This window comes from Falco rusticolus, chromosome 1 (assembly GCF_015220075.1).
Source record: "Falco rusticolus isolate bFalRus1 chromosome 1, bFalRus1.pri, whole genome shotgun sequence".
NCBI classification, from domain to species: domain Eukaryota; kingdom Metazoa; phylum Chordata; class Aves; order Falconiformes; family Falconidae; genus Falco; species Falco rusticolus.
In genome coordinates, this window is record NC_051187.1 from 12,285,219 (window position 1) to 12,304,071 (window position 18,853).

The window sequence follows — 18,853 nt, forward strand, 5'->3', positions numbered from 1 at the left end:
CTGAAACATCAAGTTCCACTTTTGGATGTAAGTAATCATAAAAACCATTTTAAAACAAAGCTCTGCTGTAACAACTGTGCAAGCAAAGGCGGAGTGTTGCCCGTTGCCATCACGCGGCCGCCGTCACCTATTACCCGTGGGAGGCACAAACACACAAACCAGGGATCGGTTCAGTTTCAACAACCCGACGACTCCACTCCGTAAGGCCTGACACCAAAGACCAGAGCCAAAAGCCCTGGAGATGATCCCGTAGGAGCCTCCTCCAGCACCACCAAAGCATGGATAAGCACGTGTGATTTTTGCGTAAGCGCGTAAGCAGTTTCCTCACGTCGCACAGCTTTTTCGAAGGGTTTCTCCAGCTGAACGAAGATGCATCCTTGTGCCAACTCACCGGCACCAGCAAGCGTAGAACACCCGTGCCCAGAGGCTACCGCGGGCCGCCTGCCGTTAGCGACAGCGCTGATCACCTCGGCTTGTCTGGGCCGATGCCGCTTCCTGTGGCACTGCTGACATAAACTGGATTAATCACCCCAGATTATACATAAATATTTCAAACACACTTGTTGAGTAATTTCAACTTAGTTAATTTGCTGAATAAAATTTAATTTTATTTAAAAAAATCTTATACACTATTATTCACCTAGCCCTAGTTGTGAACAGATTCTCACTTCTGAAAATAAACCACATTCTAGTAAATTCATTCAACACCAAATTAAATTACTAGTACTGGATTTTTTTCTTAAAAAAAGTATGTTAAAACTTTACTTTTTTTATTTTTAAAACCTCTAAAGAAAATGTTGCAATTTTACAGAAAGGTTTCTTTTCAGGTTATGCTTTTTTTTAAATGCCTGTTATAAATTCAGCTTGTGTAGAGTTTTTTTTTCATAGTTTTTTAATATGTATTATCTGCAGAGACATTGTAACAGTTCCATTTTGTGGATGAACACAAAACTTGTACAGATTTCTCATATTTGGTCTTTAGGTAAATAGTTCCCAAAAGCTGCCTAAATAAACCACTCCAAACTGTTCAGTCCATCATGAAAATACAGTTTTCCTTTCGTAGTGGGAAAGGAAATATAAATAATGCATCATTATTACAGAAAATGACAAAAATCAGATTCAAATTAAGCCAACTATCTAGCTTTCACTCACCTTACTGCATGAGGAAGTAAGACGTTATGTGAATTAAAGACTGAACAGCAGCCTTACGTTTAAATTTAATTTTGAAATGTAAAGTGGAATCTATTACCACAATTAAAGTGAGAAATTACCGATACATTTTAAAATGTTCAACTGCAGAACACACACTTAAAAAAAAATTATTATAATAATACGGTAGCCACTGTTAGAAAACCACAACAGCTACTCTTAATGGAGACCCCAAAAGGTCAGTGTATGACATCAAAAGTGTTATGGAGAAACTGGTCAGATTAATTTCTACTGATGGGTGCTTAAGCTTAAAAATATTGAATATACCTCTGACAAGATAATTTTACTCTTTTTAAAAGGACTTGTGATAAAGAATTTCATCTTTCTAAATGAAGAACAGTCTGTTATCTTAAACATACACAATATTAAGCGAGACTCTTGTTTTACTTTAGACTGGAAAAATATGCCAGGGACAGTCAAAGTCAACACAAAATAACAAACAGCAAAAGGTAGCAGAAAGAGAAACAGGTAAGTGCAGCTCTGGTCAAATTCATAGCAGTTCTTTACGTCAGTTAACGGCTCATTTACATTGTAATTTCTAATCAGTTACATGCAAGCCCAAAGAAGCATTTGATCACTACACATGGTAATAAAATTTGATTAAATTTATCAGGCAACTGCTAAAATATGAAAATTTGCAGATGTAATAAAGTAGCTTTATCTGAACTTTAACAGGACAGACAAAAGTAAATCATTCCATTGGTTAAAAAAACCCTACATTCAGTTTTTTACCAAACAAAATTTCACATGAAAAGTATTGTGTGATTCCAAAGTTTCCGGAGTAGAAATGGAGTGATTTGAAATGTCAAAGACCCCATTATTTTGCAAAGAAATGAAAATACACCTCAAAAATTTCTAATTCCACATGTGAACAACAAAATACTGCATATCTACCAACAACTGCATTGGGTAGGTCGTTATGAAAGGCTAGCTGCCAAGATGTAGGAAATGGCTCCTTGCCTCTGTTCCCTTTAAGGAATATACAATCGTTTGAAACCAGTTCACACTAAGCGCTTATCATGCTGCCGTTACACTGAGATACTCAGTCCTTAAAATAATCTGATAAAGATTTTTTTAAAGCTGCAGCCCTCCCCAACACTGTATTTCTCAGTGTACACAGTTTGGTAGGGGGCAGGGAGGAGCGGGGGTCACAGCCTCTGGAACAAGATGTTTTGCAGTTTGACTTTAAATTACCAAGTTTTAAGGCCACCTGTGTTGGGTTTTTTTTCAGTGCTGAAAGTTGAAGTCTGATCACAGGGCCCCTTTCCCCACTGCGTGAGAACATGTTCCAACATTTTAGATGTTATATTTAAGTGTCTCCTTTTGGCACCATGGAGTTTGTTGTTTTTTTTTTTAAAAAAAAAAAAACAAAACACTCCCCTAAGTTTCTAGTTCTGGCTGCCTTTATCACTCACTGCCACAGATGGGGTGTCCACGTTAACAGCTATGACTATGCTCTCTCCATCTTCTGTTTTGATACGTTTGAGTTCCTGCTGTTCCGACTGGTCTCCGTTCTGGCGCTTTGTTGGAAGAGATGCCGATGCGGACGCATGGGTTGCTAACATATGCAAAGGACTCGCAGCAGCTGTAAAGAGAGAACACGAACTTCAGCACGCTAATCCTCGGCAAAACCGATGATACTGAAAGCAAACTTGCATTTTCATTAAAATGGTGAATTTCTCTATTAGCGCTATGTGGGGTATTAGCAGTCCCAGCTGGGACTCAGGTCCAACTGTTTGATCTTTGTACAAACCTGAAGGACATTCTCTCACATCACTCAACATTCATGCAGATGTGGCCAAAGGTGGGAGAATGGGGAATTATCTCCATTTTGTCAATGAGGAGCTGAAGACAGAGAAGGATTAAATGTCTGAAAGCCAATCTAGACAGTAATTTCTTACAGACTAGGAAGTGAATTCAAAATCCCCTTTGAGTAGGTTCTGGCCACGTCTGTGGATCGCTGCTGAGTGCGTTACTCGGCCTGGAAGGAGACCACCACCAGGTCGTGTTGTCGTGTTCATCTGCAGCCGTATTTAAGAAAAGCTACTGCAATTCACGCAGCCATGAGATGCACACTACTCAACAGCAAATCCTCTTCAACAGATAGCGAGGCATTTACCCACAGTGTAAGGAAAAGGCAGCGCTTTAACAAGTAGTAATATTAAGAAACGACGCATTTGATTAAGAGTCAAGTACACAACAGAATTAGATCAACAGAAATGTATATAGTTCAAGCATCCTATAAAAGATTTCAATCCTTCTCATTCCATGGAGGTAGTACAAGGCATCATTAACGTGCGAGTATAGTCCTTAGACCTTCTGAGATACCAGAAGGTTCCTTCTATTTGTTAGCAGTCTGTTTCTCATACTGACCCTGACTTTATTAAACTGACTAGTCAAATGCCTTTACAAATAATGTAAAATGCTATAGATTTACTTGTTCTTTGCACTTCATGAAAATTCGTCTAAATGTTATCAAACCACCTGCTCTTTTTACACACAAGCTCCCCCTCTCCAGCACCACTGCTTTGCTGACCTTAGTACAGCACTGCCCGCCAGCGGAGCCGAAACAGGAAATCCATAAGGAATTCTAATCTGCTAAAGTTGTTATATTTGTTCTTAGTAAGCTATCCTAAAGAATACCTGGAATATCACCTCTGCACGTAACTAAACTGTGCTGTACTTAGTATTTATTGGTAGAACAAACACTTCCGAAAATATTTACCTGATGCAAAAAGCTTCACTGCAACTGTAAAATAATTTGTTCTTTTATCTTAACAGTATTCAGCTTCTATTAGAAAAGCTATTCCTTGCGCTATTTCTGAACAGATGCCATAGTTACTTCTGAATAAAATGCTTTACTGCAAATTTATTGTTGCTTAAATAAAACTATGAAGTTTATCCCTCATCTTCAAGCTTGCATTACGACTATCACTGCATTACTCACTCCAGGGTGTCTCTAGTAGAAAGAGAATTGCTGGCTGCAGCCACAGCTGATACGTGGAAGCATGAAATACACAAAAGAACAATGTTTGAAACCTACGCTGAAAGTCAAAATAAAAAGTATCTAGTTACTTAATTTTATGCTGCAATAAGAGACCTGAATTTATTTTGGACTTCACAGCTTTCAGTTAGACTGACGGGTAGTAAAAAGCACTACCAAACTGTCTTGCTAAGAGTAAGATCTGAAAGCACCTTCTTATCTTACTACAAATAGAAAATGTCAGAAGAACAGCAGCTGCTCTGGATTTCTTAGCTTCCAGGCTGCACAAATCTTCCTTCTCCAAAGACAAACACACATACAAATGTGTGCGTAAATACAGATGTATGCACGTGAACACAGACATCTGCAGACACATACAAACAAATTATTTCTGCAGGCCTACTTCCCCCTTGAGGTGCTTTGCCTGAGAACTACCTGGTTTCTTGCTGGTTTAGGAGTTACTGCAACAGAGAGAGCAGGACATGGAATACACCTCACTTGCTGTTCACATTTTGAACATCTCAGGAGGTGTTTCAGCCCCGGAATCTCAGAGTGAAAACACCCATCACTGCAAGCACAGCCCTGTCACACCCAGCGAAACAGTAAGAAGCATCACAGTTCTACTCCTGTGTTCAGCCACGTTTCTTAAACACTCCTAGCGGCCATCGGGCTTCCCTACCGAGGAAAACATGTTCGGATCAGCTGAGTTTTCAGAGTCCAGAAAAAAGAGAAAAAGAATTATGCCTTACTTAAAAATAACTTTTCAGTCTATTTCATATGACTCTCAGCTGAATTCATACATCCCTTCTGACAAAAGAAATGCATACAAGGTCTGACAGTGATTGCTCTTGCTTTACTTAAGCTGGAAATGAAGTGGAAGCAGACAGAACACTGACCTATAAATGTCAGTGATGGAAGAAGAGTAAAAAGGAAACAGCAGATAATTTACTCCATTAGAAAGACTTCAGAGTGGAAATACAGGTAATAAATTGATATAAGATAGCCTAAACCTATTTCTGTAAACATATTTTATGACAAAAAAGCTAACATCTCAAAGTGAAACTGTTGCAACATGCTGTATGCACACCTGCAAAGCAAACCAAAACGGAACATTCTGTGAACAAGCGTGAAAATATAAAAATTACAAAGAAGTACTGCTACCCACTCAGACTGCTGAGCCTGGGAGGGGCAAGATGATATTCAGACAAGATGACTCTCAAAATCTTACAGAATTTTTGTCATTTTTAGTACAGGTTCAATAAAAACAGAAAAGTAACAGTTCAAAAAGCCAACCCACAAGCAAGTTCTGTCTTGTTTTCCTCTTGGTTGGTTCTTGACAAATCATCTGGGGAGCAGTTACTATTTTAATGGCACTGGTTTTACAGGAACTTCTTTTTAAACTCGTTTATATCCTGGGTTTAATGAGGAGGGAGAATGGGCTGTCACCACTAAGTACATCCCTATAATGACCACAAAGAGAATAAATAGCTGTTCAGGTAATCATCAATGAAGAGAAACACTGGTTCTTACCAACCGGGAAGGAACAATCCCTTACAAGGCTATAATTCTAATTTATTTTTTTTTTGTGGAACTTAACATTTTCAGTATAAATACGAAAGACAGGAGAACAGAATACAAAAATGCAGCACTGGTCACATTAATGTTTTAACAGTTACAAAGCAACAGAACCTCCTGACACAATACCTACCAGCATTGCCCTGCCCTTGTATCGCAGTGGTGATGGGTACTATGTGCGTTCCGTTCTGTGTTACAGTTTTTATTGGTAGCTGGTGTTGACCTAGAGGTGCCTGTTGCACTATAGTAACTGTCTGTAAGGGTGTGGTCTGAGATGTCTGAATGATACGACTAGCAGCTCCTATTGTAGCATGACTAATAGCAGGTATAGGCTCCACTTTAACTGAAAAACAGAAGATAAAACATTGTTACAAACAAGAAAAGGCTGAAGAACCGTTTGTTTTTACGCAATCAACCCACACTGAAAAAGCACACCATTTCATTACTAGCTCCAACATCTCTGAGAAATTACAGTGCAAAATCTTCAGTTTTAGCCAAACATTTCAAGCATTCATTGGAAAGAAGTTTCAAATAATAATTCTTCTGTACAAAGAGCTAGCAAAACAACTAATCCCACAGGTTCTCACCTTTTACTTCCTTGTGGTCTCCATTCTCTTGAGGTTCTACCTTGGGCTGGGTTACCATCGCGGCTTGCGTGACTACTGCCTGTCCAGCTACAGTGTAAGTGTTTGCTGGTGCTAATCCAGTCACATTTGTGACAGACACAGCTGGTATCTGGTGGACAACGTGAACTGTCTGAACTACAGGCTGCTGGGATGTCGATGTTGTCACAGGAGTTGCAACAGTGTAGGTGACGGGTTTAATAGTTTGTGGTAGCTGCCGTTGTACAGTAATTAAAACTGGTTGGCTAGATAGAGGTGATCCTACCAAAAAAGAGATAAAAATTAGGCTGCCAATTTTAATTATTTCTTTTAGGCCAGTCATTCTTTTAAAGTTAAACTAAAGCCTCAGAGGATTAACAACCTCCTTCACTAATGCCTGAATGATCCAAAAGATAAAACCAGACAATGAAGACTATGACACATGGCTGTTCCAAGCCACACATTCCAGGTAACTGCTGCATTAGCTCCATAAGACCTGTACACCACCTGGGCAAAAGCGCCCCCCCCCCCCCCCCAAATGCAGCTATAGTGCCAAAGCTGTGTTTAATACTCATTTAGTAACACTCTTTCGCATAGACAGTAACTTGTGTGTAACTCGGGTGTTGTGTGCAGTGTGTCTGCCCTGGCAAAACTCAGCTTTCTAGGCTGGGGAAAGCCTGGTGCCTCTGCTTGGGGCTGTGTTTGCCTTCGCCACGTAACGGCCACTGGCACTTCGGGAGTACCAGAGTATCACCAGGAAAATGGATGGCAAAAGTATACAAACTAAGGTAATTAAACAAATCCATCCTTATCCCATCATGCTTTATGGGGGTTTGGTGGTGTTTGGTTCTTTAAATAGGCAGTTTCTTATCACTCAAAATTTGTTCTTTCTCTTTTTATCCTTTCAATGTTTTTTATCCCTACCTTTGAAAGGATGACGTCCCACAGATGCATACAAGACATTCGCTAATTTCTGTAACCCATGTAACCTAAAGGTTTTGGGTGTTTTTTCTGAACCAGAAAGAATACATTTTGAAAGGAAATGACAACTGTTACAAGACAGTAGGGTCCTATACAGGACAGAAGCACAATCTCTGCTTAGTAACAAAGTGATCAAGGGTGCTGGAACAGCACTTGCTCTAAATGTTAGGAGGTTAAATACTTCTGGGTACACGTGCAGCCTTTGTAATATTTATATATTAGCCCTTTCCCGCCTCCAACCCCCAAACGCTTATTTCAGGATTCCTCACCTGGGGCACTCTGTGCAAATCGCGCTTCTTGTATTACCGCTAGTTTTGGCTGGATAGCACTAGGCTCAGGTTCCATTGGGACTGGAGATCCTTCCCTGGACAGACTCTCGGGGGTCTGGACTCCACTGGAGTGCGCAGACAACACTCCAGAGTGATTAGGAGAAGCTGGGGCACTTCTGCATTTAAAAATGAAAGCAGCAGCTGATGTGTTTTAACTTCTGAACTGTGCAAGACAGTGACCTTCCTCTAAAGAGACCGTAACACACGGTGCCCACAGGAGGGCACCTCTGCCTTCTGTCAAGCACAGTTACAACCCACAGCAGTTCTGATGATCTTTAATAAAGCTTCTGTTAAACAGGGACAGAATTTAAAAGCAAACTTCAGGTATAGTTAATGGAGAGGAAGTGGCTGGGTGCCTTCTTAGGGAGACTCTCTAAACAGTCTTGTGAAACATGAACGTTTCTTCTGGTGGAGAAGGATGATGAGCAAATCTCAAGTCTACAGGGCAAGTAATAAAAGATCTGCACCAGCAGAAAGGCCGTAACTTTACAGAGGGAGTAATTTAAACCCATTTATTTCCCCATCATGAATTCTGCTTGAACATTATCGAACTAAATACATGTCATCTCTAAGTTCAATAAAACGGTAGCTGGTATTTCATAATTTTCTTTGCAAACAGTTTTTAAAACGCAGTAGATGGCAGTTAGAAATTAAACTTATAATTCTGTAAAAAAATCCCAAAGGTACAGCAAGGCTTGCTTACATTAACAATCCGATAGTTACGCAAACCGAATCAGTTCTTTAACACTACAAACAAGCAATAAAAACAAGCCTAGTGTATGGGGCAGCTTCCTAGTAAATCATACAGAATTCAAATACTGTGTCTGGATGAAATTAAATTACTAAACTCGTGACTGTATCCAAAGCTATCAAGTCTGTATCAGCCTGAAGATTAAACAACAGCCATAGTCTTTTTGTTCATCTGTTTTTCCTTACCTAGAAGAGAGTGGTCCCAGAGGGGTTCTAAAGCAAGGTACTCCCCTAGGCCGCCTTTTCCTAAAAGCCTGCTCTATTAATTTGCTTTCAGAAGCAGGGTCTATCCTCCAGAATGAGCCTTTGCCTGGTTCTTCCTGGGAACGTGGTACTTTGATGAAATAACGATTCAGAGAGAGATTGTGACGTATTGAATTCTATGGAACATAAAAAAATATGTAGAATTCATATAACTTTTCCAAGTCAGAACGTGGCCTACTGCAGCAGTTCGTACTATAGGAGACTCGGGGTTCAGCTCTTTTAATTCCTTAATTCAACAGAACTCAGAGCACTGCAAAGGCAGTGCCATAAACCTGAAAGGACTCTTGCATTTTTAAAATCTTCCCCAACAATTAAAAAGATAGTATGCTAATGTGGCGGTAACAGGAATCCCATTCAATTCTCTAACGACAAACATGGTGATTGCAACAAACTGTAAGAACACTACAAATACTTATGCATAATGCAGTGTTTTTATAAAAAAAAAACCACCAATCAACCAGTCTTCATACACCACCCTTCCCCCAGGTATCAAAGAAACTGCCAGTTCACTCTAAGAGGAGGGCCAGTAAAATACAGCATATACTGATTCTGATCTTACATGATAAACCTACTACTGTTCCACAATACAGAAAGAAAAGGTTAAATTACAGAAGTTCCAAATGCAGCTAGATTGTTGGGAGTTCACCCACAGTCCAGTCTGTCTCAACAAAGGAGCCAAGGATTTAGTGTGTCTAGAAAAACAACAAATGGCAGTAGGTCCTGAAACAGCTCTTCAGCGAGATCTTCATTATTGCACTCTACTTTGCACTTTATCCTCATTTTGCCGTAACACATGCACCTCTTCAATCACAGAGATGTGGAAAACAGCTAACACCATGAAGTGAGTATATCTATGCTTGGCTTTGCACACACATGATTTAATTTTTTGTTCCTCTTTTTTAAGATAGATAAACTCAAAATCTCTCTAAGTAGTATCACTGAAGAAGATGAAAATAACAATAAGCATACATACTGAAATACCTGAGGGGGGAAGAGAGGGGAAATTGAGAAAAAGCTTTACGTTAACAAAAAGATCTTAAAAACCTTCAAAATCAAATGCAAATCTTGCTGAAATGTCTGAGTTCATGACCCTGATGGCAAGTTTGGAAAACTTAAAGCAATGATAACCATGTATAGTTTCTTAAATGCAAGCTGATGAAACAAAAAATGGTCTTCCCTGCCAAAAATTGAAACAGAACTAGGAAGTGCCAAGAACATGTTTATAAATTGTATTTATTTCTCCATATGCTAGAATAAAAGAGTAGATCCAAAAGTACCTGCTAAAGTAAGTTCACAAAGAGGAGTCTTCAAGTGCTCAGCAAAATGAGACTTTTATAAAATCAAGGCTATACAATACCTCAATACTATTTATTAAGGTGAAGGATATGGATACTACACAGGTGTATGTACTCTACGTTTTGAATAGTATGTGCATATATAGCCTCAAACATTATTCAGAATATCTATCGCATAAGTCAGCCTAACTGTAATCTAACACCTGATGGATCAAAGCTATCAGAGCTAATCATACAGGAGGTAGCCCTGTCAGTGTTACAGCAGTGCAAGCTGGGACTACTGGCTGAACAGCATCTGATTTTCAGCTTTTCCAATTGTTTTTACAAATAGGTGCTAATTATTTATTGCAGAACATACTATGTCTGCTGTGTCTATCGCTTTGGTTTATAGGCAGTACCATACATCTAAATAAATACACTGTTCTAAAGCAGAATTCTTTAACCATGCATTACAATGTATGCAGGTTTGGTTCCACGACACTTACATAAATAAGCATTATACACACAGATATTCAAGGTATTCCAAAACAGGAAGCAATAAGCACACCAACATTTTATAAACAGAATCTTGTTGCTGAAACAGATCTGACAGTACAACTGCAGCCAGGATTCTGCATTGCTTATGTGTGAAAGGGAAACAAAAGATTCCTAGCCACAACAACAGCTAAGTCCTTTACTAGCCAAACCATTAGCAAAAAGCTAGGAACAGTTATATTCCCCACTAACCCTGGAATTCCTCTAAGAGTGATTAAACTTTCATACAAGCCCTACGACAAATAAGTATCTGATTAATATTTTTAAATCTATTCCTTTACTGAGCAGGCATGTATTCTTTAGTCTTCTACTTGTACAGCAAGTGGAGTTAATCACTTCTTCACTTTTCCCCTCCCCCAGTCTCCCCAAATTTTACTTCCCTGAAAATAACTTCAGAGCATGCCTCTGTTGCAGATCATGACTGTACTAAGCAGCAACACAGTGAAATTGATACTCTATGATCGACAGTGCAGTCTGAATGTTATACGGGCAAACTGGCCGGTCCTGCTAATTGTGCTCTTCTGTCCTTTGCTGAAACTAAAAACAGCAGCAAAGGCACTGAACCTTTACGCCTATCTGGAAAGGCTATGCCAGACTGATTCATACTCAGTTAGTCATCCTGGAAAATGCTGAGGTTGGTCTCTTTAAAAATGAAAAGAAGGCATTAATTCTACAGGATTGAAGGGTTTGGTCTAACTCCATACAGATTTGATTAAGTTCACAAATCGACTATGCTGCACAAATGAAAAAAGGGGCACATAATAGTGCAAGGTAACAGAAAACACACTTGTTCCTTCACTGTATTGCATGGTCAAGATCACTGTTCTCAAATAAAACTGAACTTGTAACATTTAATATGCTATTTTATCTCAAGATAACAATATGGATGTTTACACAATTATAAATTACAGAACACAACCACATTCCTAGATAGCATATGTATTTTTAAATCCACAGTGTCAACTGTATTTTTCTTCCCCAAGCGTCTGTTTGTATCCCTCCTAGAAGTTTAGAGAATACCATTCCACAAATAAAGCAATGTTTCCAATACAGAATAATGTAAATGGCCTACTCTGTTGGACAACTTGTCAGATAAAGACAACACACTCATTTGACAAATTCTATTTATGAAGGGCTGTTAGGCTCACCAATTGACTTCTTATGACCATTTACAGCTGCCAGTATTACTCACAACTAAAGAAAATATTCCAGAAATCAAATTTACCTGCCAGCCCTTGTCTGCTGTCCTGTAGTACGGGTAATTTTTAGTTATGTGCGTATAAATTCCATTTAGTGTAAGCTGCTTATCAGGTGCCATTGTAATTGCTTGTACTATTAACTGTGCATAGGAGTAAGGTGGCTTAGAGTCGTCCTGTAAAAGGGGAAAAAAATAAATAAAAAAAAAAAAGAGAAGCATGCATCAATAAACTTTAAAGATACACACAGCCCTTCCTAATGAAAACTTACAGAACAGAATGAACTTGATTTAAGGCACTTTTGGATAACCAAAATCTTGAGGCAGAAAAGAAAGTAAGACAATTCTGCTCTTACGATTAGCAGATTTTAAGATAACATTAAAAAAACAGAGAAACATACAACAGTAAACAAATTTCAACAGCCTATAAACAGATATATAACTGAAAATATATACACACCCACCCCCAAAGAGAAGAGAAATAAATAAATCTCACATCTAATCACAAAAACCTACAGATTGTTTTTAAAGTCTGTAACATTAAATTACGACTTCGTGCATACGCTTTAGCCAACAAAATTTCCGAAGTCTTCACTTCAGATGTATGGGATTGATTTCAAACAATGTTTACCTTTGGGCTATCTCCACCCGATGCTTCCTTGTCATTTTCTGACTGTGAATTGTCAGCCATTAAATGTAGGTCAGATGGTATTACACGACTCATTTTGTACCCTGAAGAGCCTGCACCACGGGGGCTAGATGGGCAGGAATTTGCAGCACTGTAGAGCATAAAAAGAAGATCCTACTATTTTGTTATACAGTATATCACCACATTACGTATAATCAAAAAGCTCTTATTGCAGAAAAGCCCACTAGCAGAGCTTCTAGAGTACAGTTAAGGGTCTGTCAGTATTCCATTATAAACCCCATCTTCCAAGCCTTTCTAACTCATCCATGGGAATTAAAATCACTGCAGGAAGAAACCTGTCAAATGAAGCTCAGGCTTTCCTCCTCAAAGGAAAAGGAATTAACCGATTTATTAGGTTGTATTGTATTTGTGTAAGATTTGCCAACAGAAAAGTCCATTTTAACTACATAAGCAACCACAAATTTTAAGACACTCATTTGAAACAAGAAACACATCTTGCATGAAATCTGTGCCATATGCTTGTATTCAGTCTGCTCGAAAAAGATCATCTCTCCTGTGCAGTATTACTGCACATTTGAGGAAAATACAGTGAGCAGTGAGGGGGAAAAAAGTTTTGATTCTAATTTAAGTCTAACCCAACATGATTTTACGCGTTTACAGGTGTGTGCACATACACATGCACACATATGTATGTATAAAAATCATAAACACATACAAATGGGATGCATCAGCACTGACTCATCTAATTTAAAGCAGTGTCAGGCCAACAGAGCAGATACACTGTTAAAAAGCAAAAGACAGCACCAGACAAACAAAAGAAGTGCCTCTTGATACCTCCCATTTTGCTTTCCATCTCAGAAAAACACAGATAAAATTGCATATAATTCCACCGTTAACTTCTTTCTAATGGTTGTCCCTCTGCCTTGCACAGTCCACAGGAACCACAGCTGCACAAAGCCACTTTTCTTCTACGATCTCCATTTAGCCAACAGGAAAGAGACAGTCAGTAGGTGATGTCTGTCCCCTTCCCCAAAAAAATATTTTGGCAGTTCTCTACAAGGATGCATACTTCTCAGCAATCCATGACGCAACTGATTCCAACACAATCCTCAGAAATTCCAAAGCAGTTAACTAAAAATTAGGACGAGGAAGCCTGCTGTGCCCCCAGAACCAGCCTTATCTCCAAAGACAATCTTTAACCTAACTTGAATCTATGGTTCAAAATATCAAGTAACAAATAAAGATAGAGAACGTTATTCAGACTTATACAATAAAGCCTTAGCAAATTTACCTCTGTTAAGTTTTATTTTTCTGCCTGGCCTCTCAAGGTTTTTGCTACCTCCCTTTTTATGTACAGAAAAAAAGAGGGCACTGTAGGTTGGGCAATACATATTAAAAAAAATATTCTTCAAGTTTCACATCACTAGAAATTCACCAACAATTTGCTACTAGTGACATACTACACAAGGAAGACTGGATTTTTTAAGTGTTGTATGGAAGACTCCTTGATTAGAGCCAAAACATGTAACTAATTTATTTTTTTAAATATAGGTCACTGCTGTTCTATGTTTTCACATATCAACTGACAACATCCCTCTACTGTGCTCACTTTAGCATATATTGACAAAGCGACACATATGGTATAATCAAAGCAAGTTTACAAGTCTTCTAAAAAACAGGATGATTTGAAGAGAAACTGTCAAGCTTTGCTCTCAAAATAGACTCAAAACTGATGTTTTTTGTTGTTTTGTTTTGGGTTTTTTTGTAATAAACTACACTCAACAGGTGCATGAAAGCCTGGAAGAAAACCAGAAATTCATAGTAAGGTAAAGACTGCAGCAATATATATGATATTATCTGAAATATCTGTGAGCTGCTCTGTCATTTCTTGAGTAAGATATGTTTTCTCTGAATTTTAATGAGAAAGCAAACCTGTATACAGTCAAGTTTAGATGTCTTTTCTCCTTACTTCTACCACTTACATAGATCTCATTAGACATTACAATATTGAGATCAAGATCTTGGCAAGCATGAAAGAAGTCAATTATCCTTACATTCAAATTTCATTAACAAGATCTATATTTTAAAACACCAAGCATTAACAGTCCTTCACTCAAGTGAAGACACAGTAAGTGAGCAGGGAAGAAAAAAAAACAACTTTCAAAAGCATGTATGTGACTTTGAAACACAACTTTCAGTGCCTTTAAATGAAATTTTTGCTCATGAACTTCCTATGAATTTAAAAAAATGCATCAAAACTCATTTTACCAGTTTGTGAGGACAGGTCACTCATGCTTAATTGAGTTTGGTCCCTAATAGCAAGTTGGACAATGGCTACGATTACCAAATTAAGCAGCACAGCAAGTAAAAAACCCAGATTAATCTCCTGTGCAGGAGACTTCCCTATACTAAACTCCACATCTTATACTGTATTTTAAGTACAGTGTCTGTTTACCTCCAGCAATGACTAATCAATAACAAATCTTCTGGAGTAAGAGATCAGTCCATTTTCCACACTAATGATAATCAAAGAACATTTTTTTCCTGATGATAGACTTCAAGAGGATAGCAACTAATCAGAATGTTTAACATGGCATAATTTAAAATTTATCTCATTTAAAGTGTTGCCGTAAGCATGCAAGAGTAAAAAGTAATCTATATCACCTGGAATGCAAGAAGATATGCTCCTTTGCTGTTCTAAGAATGCCGGGCTCCTGAGCAAACTTACACATTTAACGTATTACATTTTAATATTAAAGCCTGTTGATGCAACTGTCTTAGCAGAATGGTGGTTTTCTCCAAGGCAGGCAATGCTGAGCTTCAACTAAGCTTTTACCACAAAAGTAAAATACTTAAAAGGAATTAAAAAGCTGTTTCAAGTCTGTAACCACACATTGCCCTATATGCAATCTGCAGGGTTTAAATACCTGATGGTTCCTGTGGGAGAGGGGAGAGGGCTGATCAGGTGAGCCATGTTGTCTGGAATGTTTATTGTTAAGGGAGAGATCTGGGGTTGCACAGGCTTCACTGGGGACTCCGGGGCCTCCTGTTTTTCTCTCTTTTCATTGGACAGAGCTGTAAATGTTATCTTGATGTTTGTGCTGGGAAACCTGAAAGTACAGCTGAAAACCAAAAAAGCAAATAGGTGAGCCACTTGTTTACAGAATGTAGTATTTTCTGCATAATTCGCACATCACTCAACTTTATTTAAAAATGAAAAGGTATGGTATCTTACATAATCACCCGTAACCATCTTCATTTTACAGATCATACAAAAAGATCAACGTGACCAGAAAAAGGTCCCCAGGTAAGCAATTTTAAAATTTGGAAAGAAACTGAGGCAAACTCAATTCTTTGCAACAAGGGCAGTTGACGAGTTGTCTCTATATTTCTTGAGGTTCATCCTGATCCTGTAACTGTCCCTAAAAGAAGTATTATTTTGAAGACAAAAGGCTATTATATTATGATGCCAAAGAACAGCATTGGCAATTGAACAAGCAGGTCCATGACATTAAAATTAATCGGGAGCATAAATATTGGCCACTTTGAGGTCTACCCAGTTTCACAGACTGGTCTAACAGATTTGGTTTCTTTTCTCTTAAAATGCTTATTGAATTAAACACGTATCAATCCTAATTCCGATCACTTACAGAATATATGGCTGTTGTAGCACTACATTTTCAGAGCAGAATTTTAAGAGCCAATTGCAATAATTGTCCGTTTTCGCATATGACCAAAGATCGCAAGCCCAAAGTTACAGAGTAATGATAAATAAACAATATGCAATTATTTAGAAAATAAAACAGAATTAATGCACCTTTGAGTATTTCCCTTTCTATACCAAATTAAAGAGAACAGGCTGTTTCTAACTTCTCAGTAAATAAACAGATTGAGCAAACAAGAAACTTAATTTTGTCTCAACAAAAGCATCTATAAAAATACAGTTCTAATAACTTTACTACCTCCTTGTTCTTAAGCTGTTAAGACTACTCTCAGCACTAAACCAACAATTGTATTTACACACCACTTCCACATGATGAAAAGGACTTTCCAACAACAGAATTCCCAGAAAAAAAACTTAGAAAATGTTTGTTTGTTTGTTTAAATGATTCTAGGTAGATCAAGTTTATAAAGAAAGGAAACAGCAGCATGATGGAACAGGCCTAAAAAAATGTAGCTACGAATGCAAGATACAGACTGTAAACAAAAGTGATCATTTCTCGGAAAAATATATTAAACATAAAAGTGATGTAAGAATTGGAAGGAACATTCAGCTGCGGAGTAGACTTAAAAACACTAACTCTCATGTGTTTTGGTTTTTATTTCTCGAAATTAATCTGAGGGTGTTTACAGAACAAAGGCAGCATTTGATTTTCACGATGTCTCTTGCCACATGCACTGCAGCGGTTCTTTTTTCCTACAATACACGCTCAAGGATCAGGAAAAAAGAGAAAGAATTGACAATGACCTTCCTTTCCTCTCAGTGTTACTTCTCAGTATGGACCATGTCCGAATTTAACAGACGACCTATTTCTGAAACATGCTCAATGTACTAAATTAGGAACAGAATCTATGCCAAAAAACTGCACATGCACTTCAGCAAGGAAGTTAAATGGACCAATTTCTGCGTTTAGTGCATTTTTGGGGGGCGGGGATGGGAAGTGTTGTGTGTGTGTTTTGTTTTGAATACATCTTCAGTAACAAGTCACTTTGCTTCTTCCAGTAAAAACTATCTTGCTTACATTGTTTTAGTGACAACTGAGAGAGGTCTCAGCTGTTTCTAAACATTTCAGTTAATCAGCAATAATGACAACACTACTCAGGTGTGTGCAAAGAGGGTAGCCAAAGGCACCCTTTTTGCTGAAGACTAAATAAAATCCCTGTGAGAAAGTGAACAATAAGATCTGTTCGACATACAGACAGGTTTAAATTTTAGTCACCTGTTTTACATATTTTATGAGGCTATTCCATACCTGCAAATTTAACTTAATGCTTTCAGAAAAACATGGGAACAACTGGACACAACTTTAGATGCTCGTTCACTGGTTAGATTTCTTATTGCTTAGTAAAAAAACCCAGTACATACTAATAATAATAACAATAAGCAACCAGAGTACTGCGGTGCTGGGGTGGGGTCAGGACAGGAAGGAGGTAGATCTTCATGACTTAGACACAAGTGCCAGAAATATGGAAACACATACTCGAAAAGTCCTCCAATCCTCCACGTGAGTATGCATGTTAAGACAGCTCCCTTCTACATTACTGCGTTACCTAAATGCATTCTCTCTCCTGTGGGCACCTTTCGCAAAAAAAGGTAAGGGCAGCTTACACAGGTAAGACTAAAGTGCAGATTTTGTATTATAGCAGAGACATGGTGCTCTCGTTGGGGGTGGGGGGGAACCCCCCACACACCACCCCCAAAACCAGGAGCTCTGACTAGTCAATGGTACTGTATAGTTTATAATTGCACCAAACTTGGAACTTATAGTCGGGAACTGTATTAAAACCTAAATGTGTTACTGTTACAGTTTACATTTCACATGCAGGGCTTGAAAGGATGTCATTACTAAGGAAGACACAAAATACTTACAAATCACTATCTGGTTAGAACATGCAAACACCTGAATATTATCAAAAGACCACATCTGTCAATTGATTCATATTTGTAAACAGAGTTGGCTTTTTAATAGCTGGAATTCTGCCAAAAAGTAGAATAAAGAATATCCTAACCAACAGATTTTTCTGAATAAATTGCATTAACGCAAATGTATTAGATGTACTCCCAAAATCAAAGGAAGGAACATGTTCTAATTTGATCAGAATCAAGTTGGTTTTGGCATATTCTTTAGTTATACAATGAACTAAAAAACCACAGCACACCCACAGGGAGAGACCTGATCAAACATTTAGTCTACAGCAAGCTGAATTTGATTTTACTCACTGTTTAAAGTGTTTACAATAGTTTCATGATGTGCTACCACGGGATGGTTGCTATAGAAGAAACTAATCTACACAACCCACTTTAAAAAAAAAAGGGGGGGGGGCAGGGGGAGAAAAAAGTTTTGCAAGGTGTCAACTACTCAACTACATTCTTTGTTTTGAAGAATGCCATTTGAAGTAGGAAATAAAACTGAGCAACCAAGATTGATCCAACAGATTCCTAAAAACAAATGTTTACAAAACGTCTATGTTTAAACTGCTATATTATGAAAAGTGTGTTAGGTGTCTTAAGTGATGAAAACAAATAGCACTATTAGGCTGACAGGCCAGCCTTGTACTTTATGTATTTCAAACAACTATTCACAGTATCCACACAAATAATTTTGTACATTTATTGATTATGATAGGTACTTGCTTTGTGCTTTCTACAGAGCATCACAAAGGAGGACAGCATGCAATCTAGGAAACTGCAGCACAGGTGTCAACGAAAATGCAACTCATGATCCTAATTATTCTTTTTTAAAAAAGTTCATTCTGGGTTGACTAC

The 18,853-nt window shown here is 38.1% G+C and overlaps 1 protein-coding gene across 1 annotated transcript in view; it reads right to left on the reverse strand.

Moving 5' to 3' along the window:
- Positions 1-582: 582 nt before the first annotated feature.
- FOXK2 (forkhead box K2) overlaps positions 583-18,853 on the reverse strand; it is a 49,009-nt gene continuing 30,738 nt past the window's right edge. Inside the window, exons 2-9 of the mRNA XM_037409949.1 lie at positions 15,294-15,488; positions 12,349-12,496; positions 11,748-11,894; positions 8,616-8,809; positions 7,620-7,795; positions 6,355-6,651; positions 5,901-6,110; positions 583-2,794 (exon numbers count right to left, since the gene is read on the reverse strand). Of these exons, the coding sequence (XP_037265846.1) occupies positions 2,598-2,794; positions 5,901-6,110; positions 6,355-6,651; positions 7,620-7,795; positions 8,616-8,809; positions 11,748-11,894; positions 12,349-12,496; positions 15,294-15,488 (1,564 nt within the window). The 3' untranslated portion in view covers positions 583-2,597. The remainder of the gene's footprint in view (positions 2,795-5,900; positions 6,111-6,354; positions 6,652-7,619; positions 7,796-8,615; positions 8,810-11,747; positions 11,895-12,348; positions 12,497-15,293; positions 15,489-18,853) is intronic.